This window comes from Choloepus didactylus, chromosome 5, assembly GCF_015220235.1.
Source record: "Choloepus didactylus isolate mChoDid1 chromosome 5, mChoDid1.pri, whole genome shotgun sequence".
NCBI classification, from domain to species: Eukaryota; Metazoa; Chordata; class Mammalia; order Pilosa; family Megalonychidae; genus Choloepus; species Choloepus didactylus.
The window spans coordinates 59,643,884-59,665,836 of record NC_051311.1 but is presented as its reverse complement, the minus strand read 5'-3'; the positions used below and the strand labels follow the sequence as shown (position 1 = coordinate 59,665,836).

At 49.7% G+C, this 21,953-nt stretch overlaps 1 protein-coding gene across 1 annotated transcript in view; it reads right to left on the bottom strand.

Annotated features, from left to right (window-relative positions):
* Positions 1–21,953, bottom strand: part of LOC119535309 (plexin-A4) — a 175,457-nt gene that overhangs the window by 55,748 nt on the left and 97,756 nt on the right. Inside the window, exons 9-14 of the mRNA XM_037837742.1 lie at positions 18,079–18,175; positions 17,426–17,616; positions 13,662–13,813; positions 9,675–9,792; positions 3,941–4,077; positions 3,030–3,194 (exon numbers count right to left, since the gene is read on the bottom strand). Of these exons, the coding sequence (XP_037693670.1) occupies positions 3,030–3,194; positions 3,941–4,077; positions 9,675–9,792; positions 13,662–13,813; positions 17,426–17,616; positions 18,079–18,175 (860 nt within the window). The remainder of the gene's footprint in view (positions 1–3,029; positions 3,195–3,940; positions 4,078–9,674; positions 9,793–13,661; positions 13,814–17,425; positions 17,617–18,078; positions 18,176–21,953) is intronic.

Below are 21,953 nucleotides of genomic sequence, written 5' to 3'. Positions count from 1 at the left end.
TGATGATAAGGCTGAACTGTGATAACAGGACAATGATAACCAGGCAGCAGAATAATGATCATGGGGACAATGATGAAAAGCGGACTGAATAATAATGATGAACGTTCTCTGCAGCCAAGGGGAAGACAGTGATGACCAGATGTCCGTGGCCATCCTTCACTGAGGTCATTCGGAGAGCGGACACTCCGAGGAGGCCCAGTCTACAGCGTGGCCCTTTTGGTGTCCCAGGCCTCCTGACCTGAGCCGCTGCTTCTCTACACCCCCCCGGTGTCTCTTTCCCCTGGGCCTTGCCAGTCACAGGGAACATTGTTTCACATGCCAAATTGCCACCTCCAGACCCTCTGTGTTCTGAGCAGTCTCCTTCCCCAGCCTGGGCCAGAGTCCCCCTGTCTGAGAAGGATGGGACAAATAAACTAACACTGGAGGTTTCAGTCTGCCTGAGCTCTGGAGAGGCAAATATGAAATGCCCTGGGGCAGACACAGGAGCACTGGCAGGAAAGGGTTGACAGATCTGTCCTTGGGTAGCCTTTCAAAGGGAACCTGGATGCCATTTCCCCATGCTCAAGGCAGCAGAGAAGCTGGCGCAGGAGGCAGGGGGCAGGGGTGGGGTCAGAATGCCTGACCAGGCTGTATCTTCCTTGGGGGATACTCAAAAGAATGCCAGGGATGACCTTACCCACTACCAAGGCAGTATCCCAAAGACAATCTGCTCCCCAGAATGGGGCTTAGCAACTTAATTAGTTACAAGTTGGTTGGTAAGAATCTGATCCCCACACTCATATCCACCCACCTGTCTGTCAATCTCTATATATTTCTATCTATCATCTATCTGTCCATCTTTATACTCCCAGTTACTTTTCTCCCTCCCTCCCTCCCTTTCTCTTTTCTTCCTACTCTCCTTTCTTCCTTCCCTCTCTCTTTCTCACACACATATATTCTTGTGAAATCCAGAGACATTCTTCTGTTCACAGCAGTGTTTGAGATGAGCCCTCGTGTGTCCAGCCACCTTCCCAATCTTCTCAGTCATCAATTCACACACATTCGAGTGCTCACCACCAGTGTTTATCAAGCAGCTCAGTAATCCAGGCTGCTTGGAGGCACCGTAAATCCATGCATTATGCAAAACCCACCCCATTTGCAGACTCGGTTAACTTAGCAAAAACTCTGGAGCTGGTGGACAGACCCAGAACCTGCCTCCAAGCCCCCTCCTGCTGCGAGTATGACTCAGGGTCAGCTGCAGAGTGCTGGGGAGGACAATACCTCTATTTCTGTGGCTATGATATGGGGAAGAAATGAATGGAACCAGACTGTGAGTTCCTCAGACAGTTGCAGAACTTGTTGACCGAAGCACAAGGGGCTGGGCCAAATCCCCAGACTCACCAGTCCCTGGGTTCACATAGTGGTATAGTCTTTTAGAGGCTATGGATCATGGCTAAAGTGTATAAGGTTTGGGCCTTGTTGAGTAAATGCTGAGAACAACCAAATCTCCACTTCAGCAGGCAAAAGCTGCCTTTCTTTTGGGTTTAAGGCCAGGTTGGCAAACTTCTTCTGTAAAGGGCCAGATAGTAAATATTTTAGGCTTTGCAGCCCATATGGTCTCTGCTGCAACAACTCTATCGGTGTAGCAAGAAAGCAACCATAGAGAATACATATACAAACGAGCATGGCTGTGCTCCAACAGAATTTTATTTACAAAAACAGATGGCCAGCCAGATTTGGGCTGTGGGCTGTAGTTTGCTGACCCCCGGTTTAAAGGAAGGTTCTCTTCCCCAACTTCCACCTTGTCTCATGGAAATACTTTTTCATGGCCCCCTCTCCTAGGCCCCTCCTGAAGCAGACAGCTGGGAGTCCTGAAAACTGAGCAGATCTGCTCAGAATATAGGTCAGGCGGGAGGGGGCAAGCTAAGCCAGGCACTGTGTGTGTTTGAATTTCACTTAGTTCTCTCAAGGACACACTGAGGGAGTTGAAACCTGGACTCCGGAAGGTTAAATGATCTAAGGTCACTGGGCAGGTAAGCATTGGGGCTGGGCTGACCTGCTCTGTCTGACCCCAAGCCCTTGCTTCCATTCCCCCATGCTGCCTGGTTGCAGAATTTTCCCAATTATCACCACGGGCCTTGCTGTTGGCAGCCTTCTCATTAGTATGCGTCTTCAGGGCCTGGAAAAGCAGATTCACGCTGTCTACCTACAACTCCTTCCCGAATGTGAGACTCCACCATGCCAAAGTCCCAAAGAGCCAGGGATGTGAAGGTCCCTAGAGATCTTGGTGTTTTTGAATCCCGAGGTGTGTCAATAAAGAAGTCGAGAAAGATGACGCAACCTGCCCAATTCTGTTTAGGAATGGCTGAGCTGGAACCAGCACTGAAGGGTCTCAACAGTCAGCTCAGGGTCTTTCTAAAACAGCATCCAATACCCGTTTCCCTCCTTTTAGGACATTTCTTCAGGGCTTTCATGTTGGGCATTGGGGAAAGAGCTGAGAGCAAGACCCCATTCCTGCCCTTGAGGCATTTGCAGTAGAGGGAAGGAACAAAGTAAACCCCTAGAGATTGGGAGTGCTAAGACAAAAGGACACCAGGAGGCTCCGGAGCTCAGAGGAAGTACAGCTAAACACCTTGGGTGACCAGAACAGGCTTTCCTTCCAGAGCATGTAAGGGTAGGTTGGACATGACTTCACTCCTTTCCCTCAGCCTGAAAGCAGGACTGGAATTATTGCCCATATTTGACAGAAGTGGGGTTTAAAGGAGCAGGGTTGAACACCCACTGATGGTCACTGTTGGGGGGTGCAAATATGGCCTGCAAGTGCAGCTTACAAGCCTCAAATTAGGAGGGGATGTGGGGCTCTCAGGGTCCTCAGCAAAAAGAGGGAATCACAGCAGGGAGGTCTTCTGACATGGGGAGCTCTCTCAACCAACCCCAGTTCATCAGTCCCCAAAACACAACTGGGCACCCAGAACTTTCCTTGGCTTGTGAGAGTTGGAAAAGGAAAACTGAGGTCCAGGGGCAGAAGGATTTGCTGGGGCAGCTCCTACCTGACAATACTCCACTCTGGCTCTATCCGCACAATAGTGGGGTCCTCCACGTACTGGAAGAACAGGTCTCGGTGGATCTTGGCCCTATCCACCTGCACCATCACCTTCATCTCCAGTACCTCATCTGAGGACGTGGTGTTGCAAATGATGTAGGATGGAGATCGCCTGGAGGGAGAGAAGCCAGACGGCTGGGCTCCTGGGTGTGAGGAGGAGGAGGGTGGTGGTGGTGGGTCAGGGCCCTCCCACTCCCCTCCTCTCTGAGCCTCAGGCACCTCAGAGGCAATGGGTGAGCACTGCCTGGGCACTGCTCTGAGAACTCCTAACCCAAAGCCTGGCCTGGCTTCTAATCTGTCACCTCTCAGCACAGCTCCCCAGGGAAAACCTCTAGAGAACCTCAGGCCAGCTCATTCCCCACCACATCCCATGGAATCCTTCACCAAGCTGCACCTCCTGCCTCCCTTCGATCCCCCTAGGCTCCAGGCTCACAGAGGCGGACCTTAGGGGCTGGATGGGGTAGAGGCAGGGAGGTGGGTCATCTGCTCCTGTCAGCTCTCAGAAGTCCCAGCTGGCTCTGCAGCAGCCAGGGAGGAGCTAGCCCAAACTGTGTTCCATGGAAACCTATGGTTCTGCAGAGTGGGTAGTATAGGGGTACCAAAGCTAAACAGTGGGCAAAAGCATGATGCGGAGCCCATCAGGGAAGGCATGACTGACGTGCTGCTATGCTGAGCCAAAACATCAGCAGCCAGGTACGCCCAGAATTTCCTCTCCCACTTTCTCAGAGGTTCACCTGGGAAATCTGGCAGTCACTCCCCGCCCTTCCATGCAGTGAAACCAGAGGCCTTCAGTGAAGTGATTTACTTGGCTAGCCCTCCCCTCTCTCTAGTGCTGCAGAAAAGGGCCCTTGGGGCTACCTGTGGAAGAGGCAGGGCTGCTTCCCAAACATCACTACCACATTGCTGCCGGCGTTCAGGTTGGTGCCCGTGATGGTCACTTGGGTGCCCCCGGACATGGGTCCCCGGCTAGGCTTCAGGTCCGAGAGAGTCAGCGTCTATGCAGGAAAGATTGGCATGAGACACAACCGCGACGGGGCAGGGGCTTCTGAGGCAGCACCCCAAGCCCCCGGAGCTGCCTTCTGGAATCTTTAGTAATGGCAGCCTCCCAGAGAGCCAAGACAGTTTTCTTGGGATTGTATAGATAGGCAACAAATTCTATTAATGACAGTAATAATAAAAATAACTGCTATGGACCAACTTTTTCAGTGTCAGGTTTTTTATCTTCATCTCTCTCTCCCTATTATATAATTTAATCTGCCTATAAATTCCACAAGGTAGGTATTATTATCCATTTTTACAGATTAGATTCAGAGATGTTAAGTAAGTTTTCTAAGATCACACAGCTAAAAAAATAACCTAACTGAGATCTAACCCCAGAGCTCTAGTTCTTGACCACCTACCCAGTCTACAGTGCCCATTGCTTTTAAGGTGAATTGTCCCTTCCATAGACCTCTCCAGAGAGCTACCCAAAGCACTCAGAGGACACAGCACAAGGATATAAGGGCCCCAGGGAAACCACGGGGTGGGGTAAGAGAGGGGGAGCAGAGAAGGGTTCCTATAGTTCAAAGTTTGTCCATAGCTCCTCCATGCCAGAATAGGGAAGAGCGAGGGTTGGGGATTGGAGATGGAGGCAGGGATGGAAAAAAGAAAGACAGCTAAGGATTTGGAGTTGCAGTTTGTTCTTTCATTAGCATTTTAATGGAAAAACTTTCCTCAGTCCCAGGTGAGAAGCCAGTAGCTGCATTTAAATGAAGATTTCGTTCTCCCCTCCCCAACCCTCTTCCCCTTAAAGAATTATGCACCCAAACTTGAACCCATTCAGCTCAGCTCCGCAGCAGGCAGGCCACCTCCCCCACGGACAGGCTTTGATCGATAACATCTGAGTAGGAGAAGAGAAACCCCGGCGAGGCCTGCACGCCCGCGGCTTGACACACGCACGCCCACGTTCGGGAGCAGGGCACGCGCGCAGGGTCACTCGCTCACTGACGCGCCTGGCGTCCGCCCCGGCGCAGGCGCGCTCACGGTCCCTGCGCTGTACCCGCCCCCGGCCGCGGCTCCTTCCCGGCGCTAACTCCCTGCGGGGCCCCAGGAATGGCGTGTTAATCCCAGCTCTGCCGCTGGCTCCACCAGAGCCAGGAGGGGGAAGGGGGAAGGCTGCCGAAAGAGCCCTTCTTTCCCAGCTGCCGAGATCGTGCCGTGGGACTCTGGACAAGTCATTTAACCTCTCTGGCCACAAAATCAGGGGGCTGGGCCTCCAAATGGTTAGCTCAAAGGCCTCTGACAGTTTTCTTGCTCTGGATCTTGGAGTCACTTCTCCAAATGGACCTGGGCCCTGCTGGCCTCTCCAAGGAGGGAAGGGAATGTGTGTGTGTGTACACAGGCTGTGAAGCTGGGGTGGCCCTGGAGATAACAAAACCAGAGAACTTGAAGATAGCTGGGGACAGGGGCGAGGGATAGTGTAAAGGAGTAGAGCAGGCTGCCTGTCAGCTGTGGATGAGTTTTTAGAAGGGGAAGAAGTGAAAGGTCCCTGCTACCTTGGCCCTTTCTGGAGCTACTATCAGGGGGCTGGCTGGGTGGGGGAACTATTCTGGGGGCAGGGAGAGGATGTTACGGAGACATTTTAAAGTTGTGAGAAACTATTAATTACTCAAGTCATGCTTCATAAATATTTCATGGTGGGTTTGCACGGAAATCAGATTCTGCATTATTAGCTACCTCTTCACTTTTTTCCCTGTATGGAAGAAGAGGGAAGGGGAGAAGCAGCCTTCTCTCAGTGGAGACCTCCTGGGACAGAGCTGGTGACCGGGCCAGAGTGCTGCTCAGGAGCCCCCTTGGCCTTGGCGTCTGGGTTTTGGGTGAATAAACCCACAGATCAGAGTCTGACTTCCTGATCTGTGGAGGAAGACTGAGAGAGACCCAAACCTTGTCCCCAGCCTCAGCACTGGGAAAGGGCTGTGGGAAGGGTTCCCCAGCTGAGCTAGGGGCTACTGCGTGGGCCCCAAGAGTGCCACCTTCAGGCCCCTTAGCAGGGCAGGAAGGACATGAAAGAGGGGAATTCTTTCTTCCTGACTCCCTGAGGGACCCATGGTGACCTCTGCCCCTCATGCCCACCCTGGACCCTTAAGAGCTCAACCCTGAAATAGAAACTGGGGTGGGGAGATGAGCCCTTCTTCCCCACTGGAGGTCTTCCCAAATGGGCCGGTGGCACTGGGGCAGTTCCTCAGGGATGCCCCTCAAATAGAAAAGCAGCCCCTGGGATGCATTGGACCACTGCATTTTTGTCTTGTGGCAAAAGCTCTCATCTTTCCTGACCTGCTCTTCTACTCTAACCCATCCTCCCCCATCAATCCCCTTCTCTTCCCTCTCTTTCTTCTGTTCCCAGCGTTTGTTTGGTGTACTTCCATGTTATACCTCATGCCAGGAGCAGCCTCCCACTATTCAAGATCCATCTGGAAAACCATATTCTTCCTTCTGTAAATCCTGCTTTTCCATCTTGCTTCTCCCATGAAGCCTCTCCTTCATGCCCCAGATACAGCTAGACCCTGCTCTGGGGTAGAAGCAATCATGTGTGCAAGACCGGACATCTCCTGAGAGGAGAATGGGGTTTCAAATGTCTACCATGTGGGGTGGAGGTGGAGGGGGTATAAGAATTGAGAGCAGATTGCACTGGGTACATGGTAGCTACCCAGTAAAGGTTTCTCTTAGGCCAGTGGTCCTCAGCCCAGGCTGCACATGAGAATCACCAGGGAGCTTTATGAACATGCTTATGCTTGTGCCTCACCCCATTAAGTCTCAGGTGGTGCTCCAGGGTATTTTTAAAGCCCCTTGGGAGATCTTAATTTGCAGTTAAGGTTTAGAACTGTCTAGGCACTGTGGGAGCTAGCAAAGAGATAAAAGCCCTAGGCTTCACCTCCAAAGACTGACTGAGGAGCAGGAGTGCAAACAGGAAACGCTGAGTGAAAGTGTAAACGGTACATCACAAAATGCCCAGTGAGTGAGTAGACAGCAAGTGCTGTGCACATCCACAGAAGCAGGAGATGTATGTCATCAGAGAAGACCGAGGAGTGGGTCACGAGCAGGGTTTGTAAGAATGGGGAGTATGTGGCTTGGTGCAACCAAGGGAAGGGACAAGGGCAGGGGTCAGGCCATGCAAGGTCTCATGGAAGAGTACTGGGTAGGCTTGGTTGGCCAGATCACACAGGTCCCCTGAGGCCGGACCCAGGAACTTGGCTCTTCTTAAGGTGGTAGCCAAGGTGATGAAAATGGCATTTCAGCAGTAGTGAAAGGACGGATGGATTAGAATGGGCCAGACCAAAGGCAGGGAGAAGATTGAAGGGGACCATTGCAGAGGCCAAGAGAATGGGAAAAGTAAGACTCTGTGACATGGTGAGAGAGTGATCGATACCAGGAATTAAGGGAAGCTGAACCATAGTGAACTAAGACTATGAGCCTCTGTGACCAGCCACTGGCAGAAATGGGCAAGTGAGGAGGAAGCACTGTTTGTGGTAACTGGTGGGTCCTGTTGAGGGGACAGTGGGACATCGAGGTGGCAGTGAGCAGGGGTGAGAGGCCCAGCTGAAGACACAGGCAGCCGGGCCCAAAGAAGACATCTGCTCAATGAGGTAAAGGTCATCCCTAGCATTGTCCTTCTTGTCCTCCAGGGTCACTGTCAAAGGACCAGAGGATAAATATCTGCTTGCTTTAGTCATGCGGCAGTTTCCTCCCTTTTACCTCAGCTGCCAGGTAGTGCCAGAGCCAGATTTCATGCCCAATTCTAGCATGCCACACCTCTCAGATACCTCGGAGAATCTCCTTACTGCCCCGTCTCTCCCCCTCCCCCCTCCACACTTATTCATCACTAATAATGTATACACTAATGTGTATATATACATTTATCACTACGTGTCTTAAAATGTGTTGGGTTTAACTTGGAAATTTCCTCAAATCCTAAACAAATTAGTAAAAATGCACAGCTGTTATCTATTTGCAGTTTTCTATATGAGTTCATTTGACAGTCAACTGCATTTATAAGTTTGGTTGGTTTCTAAAGGTTAGCAATGGGGATAGGGTGGGAAGTAGCTGGGAGGGTGGGAAGTGTAGGGGAGGGGACCAGGCCCCGGCCAGGAAGGGGCGTCTCCTCTACACTCCCCCTACTGTGCCCATTTCTGTCCTCAGTTCCTGGAGTGCAGCTCATCTTATCTCCCCTTCTAGACTGTGGGCCTCCTGAGGGCAGGGGCTCTGCTGGGTCTTATTCATCACTGGAACCCCCACAGCCAGGGTTGTCAACTCAGTTAAACAAGTATTTATCAGCTAATGTAGTGCAAGGCATTGTGGGAGGAAACAAATGGTTTTCAGTTAAAGGGAGAAGGAAGAGGAAAGTTGATGAAGGCAGATAAGAAAAGGAAGGAGGAAGGAAGGGAGGGAGAGAGAGGGAGGGAGGCTTGGAGGGAGGGCAAGCAGAAGCCAGGCTCCCCAAGATGTATTTCAGGGCATTCAATGCCCAGGCATAAAATCCATCACTCTAGGCTTCTAGCCTCCAAAAGGAGCTCAGAATTGAGAGGGAATGATACCATCCCAGCTGTTACCAAGCTGACATGTTAACTGGATGGTAAAACAATTTTGCAAATGATGCGGTGTACATAGCAGGGAATGTGCAATCCCAAGGCTCAGACATGGGGAAAGCCCCAGCCCTGCAGAACCCCCCCTACCCCACTACCCCACCACCCCCTACCCCGGGTCTGTAGCATCTGTAGCCAGCCCACCCTCCCCAAAGCCAGTGGGGGGTCAGGAAGGGGCCAGGTTCAAAGGAATGTGAGGGATTTGGGTGAGGTCTGCAGGGAAGTGGAGAGCTGTGTGTCTGGGAGGGGGGTGTTGGAGTGGGAGGTGGGGGTAATGGTGTGGGTAGAGACATGGAGGCAAGATGTCGGAAAATGGGATGCAGGATGGGGTTCAGGAGGCCACGGGAAGGGGCTGATGGTGAGCGGGCAGATGGGATGGCTGAGGGTGAAAGGATGGGAATGATGGGGTGAGAGCATACAGGGAAAGACCAGGGCAAAGCAGCAACGGTCAGTCATAAAAGAATAAAAGAAATGACATGGAGGTCATAACCGTATTTTATGTAATTTTACAACAACCCCACAGGGTAGATGCTACATTATCCCAACTTTATGAAAGGAAGAAACTGAAGCACAGAGTAGTTAAGCAACTTGTCCAAGTCCACCCAGTAAATATGTGGCAGAGCCAGGAAGTCTAAATGCAAATCCCAGAAGTCTCAAGGCAAAGCACACACTCTTGTCTGCTGTACCACGCTGCCACTCAGTCAGATGGGGACACCAGGGCCCCAGAGCTTAAGCAACTTACCTGAAGCCACGCAGCCAGGCTCAGCGGACCCTGGATTTAGATCCAGGTCTTCCAGACTCAAAAGGCTGTGCTCCCACTCGCCGTTGGATGGGATTCCCATGGAGGTAGGTGGGCATGTGCAAGAGGAAGGGCCTGGGTCAGGGGCGCTGGCCCCAGCTTTGCCCACAGAGGTCTAGAAGGGCCCAGAAACCATGGTAACGAGGTCTGTGGGCTGCAGCTGGGCAGGACTCACCATAAAGTAGTAAAGCTGCGAGGACCGGGCCATGAACTCAGGCCGGCACACGGCCACGCAGATCTCCACGAAGCCGGCGTGCTGACTGGGCTTGGCCTCCCCCATCTCACACACGATCCTGCAGGGAGCAGGGGAGACAACTCGTGGGTCACAGGACCCCCAGCGCCCACCTGGGGGGCCCCAGGAATGGGCAGGGGTGGAGGAAGTGAAAGATAGCCCCAGTGCATGAACTACGACAGGTCTCCTCAGAGGTCCTCTGACAAGTCGGGAGCTTAGGAGAGGGTCCATGTGTTCTGTCCCAGACAGACCCTAATTCAGGAATTGTTAGAGTGGAGGGAGAGTTTCAGCCAAACAGTGAAGTGAACGGACCTGGCAGAACCCAGAGTGTTAAAGGGACCTACCAAAGGTCTCACAGCAAGTCCAACTTGGAGCTGACCTAAAGTCTTCAGGTCCTTGGGTAGAAGCCATCTCTCCCCAGTGCCTGGGCTGTCTCGGTGAAGGGCTTTCTGCTTTCAGCCCCAGCTTTTGGGCTGGGTGAGGGAAAGCAGGGAAGGGAGCTATACATTTTTCTCTTTTAAATTCTTTTATAGTTTTAATTTCAGAATTTGCTCATGCCTTTTGAACAAATCAGACAGTATACAGGTGTGACAAGAAAAAGTGAGTATCCTTTATTTTACTCCTAACCACTCTTCAAAGTTTGGTAAAGATATCTTCCCAGACCTTTTTCTATACCTATATACACTTATATGTGTGTATTTTTATTTTCTTCATATATATATAAATGCACACACATAAACATAAATGTCATATCTATATACATATACATACAATTATATACAAACATGTAAAGAGACATACTTGATTTTCTAAATAAAGTGAGACAAAATACCCACTGTTCTAAACATCACTGTTGTTATCTCAATGATATAGTATGGATTTTCCTTCATGTCAGTATATTCAACAATCTACTTTACTCTTTTAACAGCTTCATAATATTTCATATCTTAACTACACTGTCATTTATTTAACCATCTTCCTATTGATGAACATTTAATTTGTCCTTATTTTTCTCCTACTCTAAATTAATTCTGCAAAATGACCAACTTATACACATATCCTTAAGCATTGTGTATTAATCAGAATAAATTTCTAAGAAGGGAAATTACTGGGTCAAACAGTTTGTGTATTCAACATTTGATAGGAACAACAAAATAATGTACCAATTTATACTACCTTCAACGGTACATGAGTGAGAATACCCCAATTTTCTGCAAATACTAGATATTACTGATCTTTAAAATTTTTTCCAATATGATAGGGGAAAAAACTATCTCATTATTGTTTTAATTTTTATTTCCCTGATCCCTAGTGAAGCTGTGTATATTTTCATATGTTTCTGATCTTATACATCCTTTCTTTTGTCTTGTCTGTTCAAGTCCTGTATTTTGCTGTTGGATTGTCTTTTTGCAGAAGCGTTTGTACTAGGAGCATTGCCTCTTGTCAGTTACGAGTATCACAGTTATTTTCTCCATTTGTCACCTGTCCTTCAACTTTGCTTATAATGTCTTTTGCCACAAGAAAGTTTAAAAAATATCTGTGTGGATTAAATTGGACATTCTTTTACTTTATGGCTTCTAAGTTTTGTGTTTCTCTTAGAAAGAACTTTCTCTTAGAAAGAAGTTATTTCTGTCCAGATAACATAATACATATTTAGTGTAAAAAATATGGAAAGTTTGTAAAAGCACAAAGAGGAAAATACGCTCCCCCCCCACAATTGCACTCCTTAGAAATATCCATTGTCAATATGTGGGTGTACCTCTTTCCAGGCTTGCTCGTCCTTAAAAAAATCAGTACGAAACTCTCTACGCTGCTTGGTAACCATGTTCTCACCTAATATAGTTTGAGTATATGCCTAGTCATGATTCTTCTATAATATCAAATTTAGTATGTGTGGAATTTACTACTCCATATGTATACAATAATTGATTGAATTGATTAATTCCCTGCTTTTAGACATATAACATTGCTTCTAAATTTTCACTATTATAAATAAGACTGAAATAAAATGTTCTTGCAAATAAATATTTGTGTTATCTGGTTATTCCTTTAGGGAAGTTCTAGAAGTGTTATAACTGGGCTAAAGACTTTTGACTCATATTTCCAAATTGCCATCCAGAAATTGCTTTCAATTTACTCTCCCACCAGCAGTGTGTGAGTCTGCTACTTTCCATGCCTTTCATCTGCACTGGGCATTAGCTATTTAAAATCTTTCCTCCAATGTTTTAATTTGCATTTCTTTGATTACTGCTGATGTTAAGCATTTTTTTCATATGACTTTTGGTTATGTGTCTACTGTATGAATTGTACATTCATGCTCTTTGCTTATTTTGTGTTATTTGCCTTTTATTTAAAGAACTCTTTATATGCTAAGAAAAAGTATCTAACAACTGTCATAGGGTATAAACATATTTCCAGTTTATGAATGTTTTCATTTTGCTTATAGTAATTTTTGACACAGAGATTTTAAAGTTTTGTATAATCAAATCTTTAATCTTTTTCTTTATAATTTCTTCTTTTGCAGTTATACTATGTATACCTTCCCCCTCTTGAAATCAAATAAATTCTCACCTGCATTTTCCCCTAATCCTTACACCATTTCATTTTTTACACTTAACTCTTTAACCCATCTGGAATTTATAGTCATGTATAATGTGAAATAAGGATCTGATATTGTATTTTTTCCATGGAGTTAACCAGCACCATTTACTGAATGATCTTTCCTTTCTTCACTGATTTGAAATGTCATCTCTATCACATACTAAATTATTATGTACCAGAATTCTTTTTCTGAGTGTTCTATCATATTCCACTCACCTAACTCACCCCACAATTTTTTAAATATTGTGGCTTTATAATAATATTTGTGGTATCAGGCTGTATAGATCCAGAGCAAAGTACTTTAAAGTTCTCCAAATCAATATATCAGCAGTGGCTTTGTTCTAGGAAGGACTTGGAAAGTTGAAGAAGCAACAGAAAGATCCTGGGTGAATAGTGATGATGGACCAGAAAGGTGAGTCTTACTAAGACTCAAGCTTAAATCCTCTCGTCTACTTTTGGGAAAACACGGATGGAAATCAGGAGTAATTGAGATGGCACTATTGATGGTTCAGAATCACTAAATCCAGGCAAAACCCAGCCAGCAGAAATGTTAACTGCACTGACCTACCTAAGGAAAACCCTGCAAAGACTTGCAATAACCTATGCATACAGAACAAGTGACAGGTTGCATTCCGAGAGGGGCAGCAGAGATGGCATAGAATATAGATTCGATTGTGCTGGTAAACATTTCATAGTTGTGTTTGCTGGGCTGGAAAATTGTGATTGCTTATTTACAAGGCTATACATGACTCACGAACCTCCTCTGCCTGGTGAGTCAGAGACCAAGGTCACCAGTCGAATGACCCTCTCAGTGCACCAGCAGGCTTTGCAAGGAGCAAAACAATCCAGAGCACCCACAAGCCTGAGGATGGGTGCACAGTTTTATTTTTCAGTCCCTATGCAGGATAGCACAGAATCAGCTTCCTGAGTGATGGGGGTGGGGATGGGGTTGGGGTGGAACATGAGTGGGGAGTAGGGACAGCAGAGGGAATGGGGGTAAAGAATTGAACTCACACTTCTCTTGCAGATTTCAATTTTGCTTTGTGGTGTACCACCACCACCAATTACCACCCCCCCACTCCCTCCCCACCCCAAGCAGGTAATAATCACTTTTCGCTTCCGTCCCAGTCATTTCCCCTTCCTTCTCTACACTTTAGGGTTGGGGGAGTTATGGGGGTTCTCCCACACATACCCTGGAATGTTAGGACCATGCTCCTTCTTCCCCTACCACAAGCTCTAAGTCGGTCTGTTGTGACTAGGACATTCCCAGAACTGACTTATCTTCCCTCCCCTTCTGCTCTGCCCCCATCTCCGGTGGCTTCCACTCACTGTTCCGCAGGGATGTAGCCATCCACCGAAGGGCTGCACTCCACGCCTGCCACCTTGACGTGGGAGGCGATGTCCCGGAACTCCAGGCCCAGGTTCTCCCCTCGGATGGTGACCTTGGTGCCTCCTTCCCGGGGGCCTGTCACTGGGATTATCTGGAGGGAGGAAGCGAGAAAGTTTGACAGGCACCGAGATGCAGCCATCACCCACTTGCCGATGGGGCATGAAGAGGCTGGCTGGCTCCTCTCCATTGGTGCCTGATGCCCTTATTGGGTCCAAGTCCTCGACGGACCCAAGATCTGGGGCTAGCAAAAGGTAGAAGGTTTTGGTAAAGCAGTCCATATGTGTGCATGGTTTTAAGAGCAGGGTTCAAAACCCCTGACTCATCTTCCCATTTCATAGAAGGAGAGATGAGGGAATGGGATATGATCTGTAATATTCCTGGGAAATACGTAGAAAATTGGGATGGAAGCCTTCCAGCATTTGCTTGAGAGTTTCACTCTCAAGGAAAAATAAAAACCCTCGTATCAACCCACAGCCCTCCACACCTATAGAAATCCTTCCCATCTTTCAAGATCCTTCTCAAACGTCACATCTCCACAACCAGACGTTCTGTCTCTCCACTGAAATGTCAAGGCATTTCTTTGTGCTGCTCTCATGGTAACAATTACTTGTGCCTGACTCTTCATCTCCCCTTTGCAACTCCCTCCCTGTCAGATCCCGAGTCTCTGAGGGCAGGAACCCTGACTTACTTCTCCTTAGGGGCTCTTCTGTGACAATGCCATATTTATTTCTTGAGTTTCTATTGTATTGAAAACCACAACTCTCAACCATTCCCTGGAGTTACAAGAGCATTTTGTCACATCCCTGTAGATTTCATAGTTTGGCTTGCTCTCTAATGGAGATGGGCTTAATTTAGGCCTATGACCCTCATACACTGTCAAAATGACGGGGTTTCCATCCTAAGAGACAATGTGTTAAAAATCCATGGTATTAGGATACAGCAACCAAGGGCCCTGCTTTGAGGTAGGAGCTCTGAACAGTTAAGCCGTTCTAACTGTGACATCCCACAGTAGTAAACTGAGTGGGAGGACACATTCTGTGCCAGTAACTCCTGGCATTTTATAGACCGGAGAAGGGCATGGTTCCCATTCCTGGTGCTTCCAAACATCAGCACCAAGGTCCTGGCCAATGTCAGTGGATCAGGATTCAAGGAGCCCAGATACACTGAGCCCTTTCCAGCATTTCCTACACCTCCCGCCCCCAAGGGTCACAACTGGGAGTTCCATCTTGGGGTGAGGGTTAGTTGAAGATGGAAAAGGGAAAGGAAACAGGCTGGGCTACACCCGAGTGGCAGCTTTGCTGGGTGAGGTTGTTCACTCGCAAAAGTCAAGATACTTCCTGCCTCTTCCACATCCTGGTGGGGGCACGTGTGTTTGTAAGCAGATGTGAGCTCAGGGGTGAGGGTGTGCATGTGTATGTTGCCATTGCAGTAGAAAAACAGGTGCCTTGGAAGCAATCTGTGTGTGAGGGAGGGTGGTCAGGGTGGGAGACAGGGGAGAAGTGTATGTTCTTCCCCCAGTGCAGCCCATCCAGCCCCCAAAGTGCAACTGGCCCCAGGCTACCCGCACCAGCATGACATTCCAGCCCTGTCTTGTCATCCTGAAAAAGAAGTTGTATTTTTGGCCCAGTCCTTGGTTCCCCAGATTCCCCAGGGGGGCCAGTGCCAGTTTGGAGCCAGTAAATAGCCTCCATCTCTGGGAGATTTGTTCAATTTGTCATCTCCTCCCTGTGATTTCCCCGGACACAGGCCAAGAAGAAAGCAAGTGCCCTTGCTCGTGCCAGACACACATCAGCAGCCGTGCACAGCAGCCCCAGGCTGTGGTTTCTTGTCTTGTCTAGGGCCCCGGGAGCAGAGGGAACCCCAAGGAGGTGCACGCGGCTGCTGGTGGGAAGGAGGAGAGGGGTGGGGGCAGGGGCAGTGGGGAGACAGGGTGTCCACCTCCCCTCCTTCTCAAGATGATTCTGTAGGTTAGACACATAAATATTTCCTCTCATTTTGGGAGCTGCTGTTTACATTCCTACCCATGCAGGAGACTGAGAGACACTCCCTATGTTTGGAAAATCAGGAATGTGGAGGAGGAAGGGGCTAAACTGTGGGGCCACATTGAGAGCCACCGCCCCGAGGGTGTCTGAGGCTGTCTGCTCACACAAGTCAAGATCCTTCCTGCTTCTCAGCAGTCCCTGGTGTGCACGCACGATTTTTGAGTAGGGGTGTGAGGGAGTAGATGGGTGATTTCCCACGGCAGGAGAAGAGAACACTAATCTAGGAATCCAGAGACCTGGAGTTCAGGACCCACTCTATACTTTCGTTGGAGTAAATAAGCCTCTCTGAGCACCGGTCTCCTTGTCTGTGGAAGGGTGGTCACCAACCCGGCCATGGCAGAGCTTTGTGAGGACCAAACAGGTGAGGGATGGGAAGTTACTTTGCAAGCTGTAAAGCCCACGCAGCTACATGGCCTGTTATTGTGAGTGCCAATGTTACACTACTGGATAACGTGTACATTTGTGACACTTTGCACAAAGCTGGTGCCCAGTTGATCTTCACTATTCCCAGAGGCTGAGACTGAGCCTCCTTCTACGTCTTCTTTCTCCTATTCCCCCTCCACTTCGTTATTATCATCAGCGTCCTCAATGGCAAACAGCACCCGCCATGTGCTGGAGGCACAGATGTGAGTAAGACATGGCCCCACTGTTGAGAAACACGCAGGAATTTTAAGAGAGGAGCAAAGGACTCCAGCCGTGGTAGAAGGGGGTACAACCTCAGGTGGACTTTTTGCCAGGGATGGGGAGTGGGGAGACAAAGAGAAGGGGCTACCTAAATAAACTCCAGGTGCAGCGACTTCCTTGACTTAGTCATGCATAGCCATGATTTTATTGACGATGATGATGAATGAGGAGGAGGAGGGTGGTGAGATTTCCATGGCTGGGCCTGGAGCTCAGGGCTTCACATGTATTATCTCATATAATCCTTGTAACTCCCCTGTGAGATGGACACATAATCCCATTGTACAGTGAGGAAGCCAGGGCACAGAGATGTTGATTCAGTTGCCCTGAGTTACCCAGCAATTAGGGGGTGAAGCTGGGATTCAAACCCTGTTTTCTGTGACCCAGATACTCTGACCTGCTCCTTGCCAGGTCTCTCCTCCATGGCCTGGGTCTCATCAGCCCTCCTGGCCTGTGCTCCAAATCGATGCCTGCTATCTCATGTCTGACTTTGAGTAAGTCCTGAAGCCTCTCCATTTCGACCTTTTCCACCTACCTGTGCGGAGGACAGACTCCACAGGGCTGGCTCTGCCCCTTCACCCCCACCCGGCCCCTGCTCATTGACCACCTGCTTGGAGAGTCTGCTGCTGAGAGAGCTTCACAGCCTTGTCACTGATGCTTTTGGACACAAAGGGACAGGGTGGCTGGAACTTGGAGTCCTTTTCTGCCCAGCACAGGCCCCTTAAGTCCCTCTAGTTTTTCACCTTCCTTGATAAGGGAAGGCTCTCTGAACCAAGCCCATAGCGTCAGGGGAAGCAGTGAAGGAAAATAAGTTTGCCACCACACCAGACCAAGCATCCCAGTCTACCTGGAGATTCTGGGGTGACCGACACCATGATCCCGCAGGGTTTTCAGGGCCCGGCCTGGAGGGGCGGGTTGTGTGGATCAGCCGCCTGGGACAGGTCCCTCGGGCTGGGGACAGGTGCCCGACCCCAGCTTACCTCTGTGATGCGGGGGTTGGTGCACTTGCTGTTTGTGCCCGAAAGCTCCAGCCACTGGCTCTCGTGGGCAGGGCAGTGCTGCCGCAGGGTGCACTGGCCCGGGCCCTGGCACCAGCCGCATTCGAAGGCCGGGTCCGCCTTGAGGCACAGCCCACAGCTCTCGCGCATGGCTCCACACTTGTAAAGGTGAACTGCGGGCAGAGGTTGAGAGGGACTTTTGGGTGCATGGTGGGAGGGGCAGGTGAATGCGGCCACAGACCTTAGGGCAAGAAGCACAGTGGTCCCGGCCTTGGCTAACAAGACACAGAGGCAGCTTTGTCCCCATAGCCAATCTGATGCACAGAAGACCAAAATCGAACTTCAGGTTTGAGAAGAGGAATTTCACTGAGAAGCTGCAAGTCCCCATCCACTCTCAGCAGTCCTCCTTCTCAGGCCCTGAGACTCTGCTCTCCTACAGAACCCGACAGCCCATGCTGAACCCATGCCCAGGAAGTAAGAGAAGGGCGGTTGGTGAGGAGGCTGTGCAGGAGGGCTCAGAGCCAGAGGTGGAGGGGCAGCCACTAAAGGTGGGGGGACTGAACAGCATCTACCAAAGAAGGTGGAGCTGCTCCTGTCTCCTCCCTCCCACCAGGGACCAGCCCAGGCCTCCATACCTTTATTCTGAGCAGGGTTGTCAATGTTGAAGTGCCCGTTCCACACGACGGTCAGCTCCACGGGCAGGTTGTTGATCTCCATCCCTTCGTAGGAATACTGCAGTGGGGTGGGGGTCGGGGGAGAAGCTGGTCTCAGAGATTTCTAGGGACGGCTGGAAGCTCAGCCTGGGGCCCTCAAGAGGACATGGGGTTAAGGACTGGCTCCATGTGTGAATGCATGTACATGTGTGTGGATGCATGTACACGTGTGCACATGGACAGGTGTGCATGGAAGGGCAGGGAAGCACAGATCAGGGAATGGGGGGGGGTGGGAGGAAGATAAAGCAAGGGGTGGGTGCGGGCCAAAGTAACACCCCACTGGGAATGGAGGGTTAAGGAGTGGTCTGAACAAGCCCCTCGCTCGCCCTTCATGGGGCTCAGTCAGGAGGCTGCAGACAGGAGGCCTGCTCCCACCCAGCTGGGCTCCCCCAGGGAGTTCACTATGGGGGGAGCTCACTTCCTCCCTGACTGCCCAGGGGAACCCTGGCCATTCAGACTCTGCCAGAACCTCAATTAGATTTGTGTACTCTAATTTCTATGAAATTTCATGCTAAGTAGATGCCTTACCAAAGAGGCATTCCTTACAGAGGAATTAGAAATCCCCAGACAGGGGTAGTGGTTGCAGAGAGTAGGAAACGAAGAGGATGAGAGGCTGAGGGTGTAAGAGAGAAGAGGAACAGATGGGAGCTTACAGGTGAGAGGTGAATGCCTGATGAGAACCTAAAGGATGAGCCTGGAATTCTGGACCAAAGCAGGAGCACAGGCCCCAGCTATTCTCCTGGGCTGACACCTGCAGGGGCAGCTGCCTTTAGGCCCTACCCAGGGTCCCCTCTGGGTCTCGCTTCCCTGCCTGGCTCTTCTCAGGAGCCTGATGCTCCAACTCACTAGGTCCAAGCCTGGGGGTGGTGCTAAGAGGTGAGGGGTGCTGGCTTGGGGGTGTGGTGAGGGGCAGGGTCCTCAGACTTGCCAGTCCCTCATCTGCTGTCTGATGGCAGACACTTCTCGGTGCCCCAGAGCAGGAGGGCAGGCGGAGGGAACTCAGAGCCTGCCCTGGGCAGCATTTCCAATCCCTACCTGGTGATTTTCTCACTATCACATCAGACTTTTCTTACCACTGGGGGTGGGATGGAGGAATGGATTAAAGACAGATTGTAAAGGAAGGGCTGTGACTTGGCAATTTATTGGAGGGGGTTTGTTCAGGGGACTTTTCTTGAAGCTACATTTGCGGAGCTAATGGGCCGTTTATAATGTTGAGTTGAAATTGGGGAGGGCTGGGCTATGCAGGTGTTGATGGATATTATGGGAGGCAGCTGATGTGCCCCTCCCAGCCAGCCACAGCTCCTCCACTGAGGGGGAGGACAGCCACGGGAACTTGGGAATACACAGCCCGGGGAGAGTCTCAGGGCAGTGCAGGTTTCTGGACATCTGTTTCTGGACAGGAATAGGAATAGCCTATTCTTAGGGTGTCTAAAGGACAGATTATACTCCTCAAATCCAGGAAATCTCCCTGATTTCCTGCGTTACAGAATGTGCTCCAGTGTGAATATGCCATTGTCTTGCCCTCATAGAGTAACACAATAAGACATGCATTCAGGCATCTTCAGACCCACTTGGGGAGCTTAACTAAAATACAGATCCTTGGGCCCTACTCTAGTGCTCCAAAATGCGTAACTCCCTGATGATGCACAGCCAGGCTATGGAGCCGCTCTCAGTTTTTTCCCACAACGGAGGTGGTTTGCACTGAGCCATCCACACTGTCATAGAATCTCTCCTGACTGATGCCACCTGGGTTAGGGGCAGGGCTGAAGCTGTAGGATAAAGCAAAGCTCCCTGGTCCTGCAGAAACCACAGGGGTGACTTTGATCATCGTATAACTCGGTCACTCATAAGCAGTCATGTAGCTCAGTGGCATCCTCCTTACAATCACCTCCCCAGAGATCAAGTTTTCCTTTGCATCTGGTTCAGATTGGGTCATCCCAAGTTGTGAGTTTTCTCGCAAAACCTCTTTCACTCTAGACTGGTGGTTCTTAGAGGGGTTTAGGAAATGCTTTCATCAGAATCACCTCGGGGGCTTGCTAACATGCCAATTCCAGGGCCCTGCCCCAGACCTGCTGGCTCAGGCTCTCTGGAGATGGGGCACACTGCTCTGCCTGCCTGCTGAGCTATCCCGTGATTCTGGTGCTGGCTAAAGCAGAGAACGCTGCTCCCCTCCGTCTGCTAGAAGCAGGGAGGCAATGGACTACCCCAGGAAAGAGGCGGGTAGAGAAAGTGACCTCCCTTCATGGCAGATGGAGAGAGAATGCTTTTCCAGACCTTCCTTCCCACTTCCTCCTCCAGCCCAGCCTCACTTCTCATGATCCCCCTTCCCGTCTCCCTCCTCTTAACTCTGAGCAAGGTTGGTTGTTCCAGCCCTGGCTGATCATTGTCAGATTATCTACGGCCTGGCCTGGGCAGGTGGTGGCAAATTCAGGATGGGAGCCTGGCTTCTTCCTTAGGCCTCAGTCTGTCCACGGCCAAAAGCAGAAGCAGCAGGAAGTGACCAGGGGCTTGTTGGGCCAAATATCAGTGGAACCTCCAGGTCCCTACTGGTAAGGACCTGAAGTCCCTTCGGAGGGGATGGCAAGAGATTTTGCACGTGTATGTGTGTGAGTGTCTGTGCACAAATGTATCAACTGCCTGCTGATCTATGAAGGGGTGTGTGTGTGTGTGTGTACACACACTGCCACAAAGTGGCTCTGCCACCTACCAGCTTTGTGGAAGTGAGCAAATAATCTAAGCCTCAGTTTTCTCATCTGTAAAGTGGAGATTAAAAACAGACTATATCTCATAGGATTGCTGTGAGGATTTGAGATAATGTATTTAATGCTCTGAGCACAGCGCTTGTCACATAGTGTAGGCGCTCAAATATTATTTAATCCATGTGTATACACTTAGGAATGCTATGCAAAAATATATCTGTGTTTATGTTTAGGTGAACTAATAATAGCAACCATTTATTGAGTGTTTATGTGCCAGACACTTTGTACATATGGGGAATGCATGCAAGTGAGAACACTTATGTGTTTGATGTGTACGCATGTGCATACATTTTCCTTTTGAAGAAAATTGAAAAGTTAAAAAAAAAAAAAGTCTGGAGGATTAAATTTGCTGAGCTCTCTCCTCCTTTCCTGGGAGGGCGGAGGGTGCTGGCCCAGGGGTCTCTGCTTCTCTAGGAGGCTGAGAAGCCTGGACCACGGGCTCCCATCCCCCACGCTCCCCCACACCTCTGTGCCACTTAGCATTTATATAGCTCTCTGTAATCAACAGGCAGTTAATCTACACAAAGCCCAGGGCTGGGGGAGGACCTGTTAGCCAGCTCCAGGAGGCCAGGAGATTAAGTGTCTCAATCAGGGCTTGGCACGTCACAGCTGAGCTAATGGATGATTTTATCCATTATCCTGGGAAAGTGGGAACCTCAGTTTCTCCTTCTAATGCAAAGAGAAGACCTATATGCCATTCAGGCATTCTTTCCTCCAACTGCTCCGTTGTCCCGAGCTCTGAGATATTTTGCTGGAAGTTTCTAGCATTTGGGAGAACAAATCAAAACAACAGCACATAACACTATGCAAGAAGCTGGCATTTGCTCGGTGTCTATCTCTAGGACCACAGAGGGTCCAGCAGAGCTGATGTCAGTTGTGTTTCAGTAAAATAGGAAGGCGAAGAAGTTATCTTCCCATCTCTCTCTCCATCCCCATTTTGCACTTGGTAAATTGAGGCATCAAGGGCAAGTGTGAGGCCACTGTGGGTCAGTGGAATCTGGGCATGGAGCCCAGGCCTCAGGGGCAGCACCCTGGCCA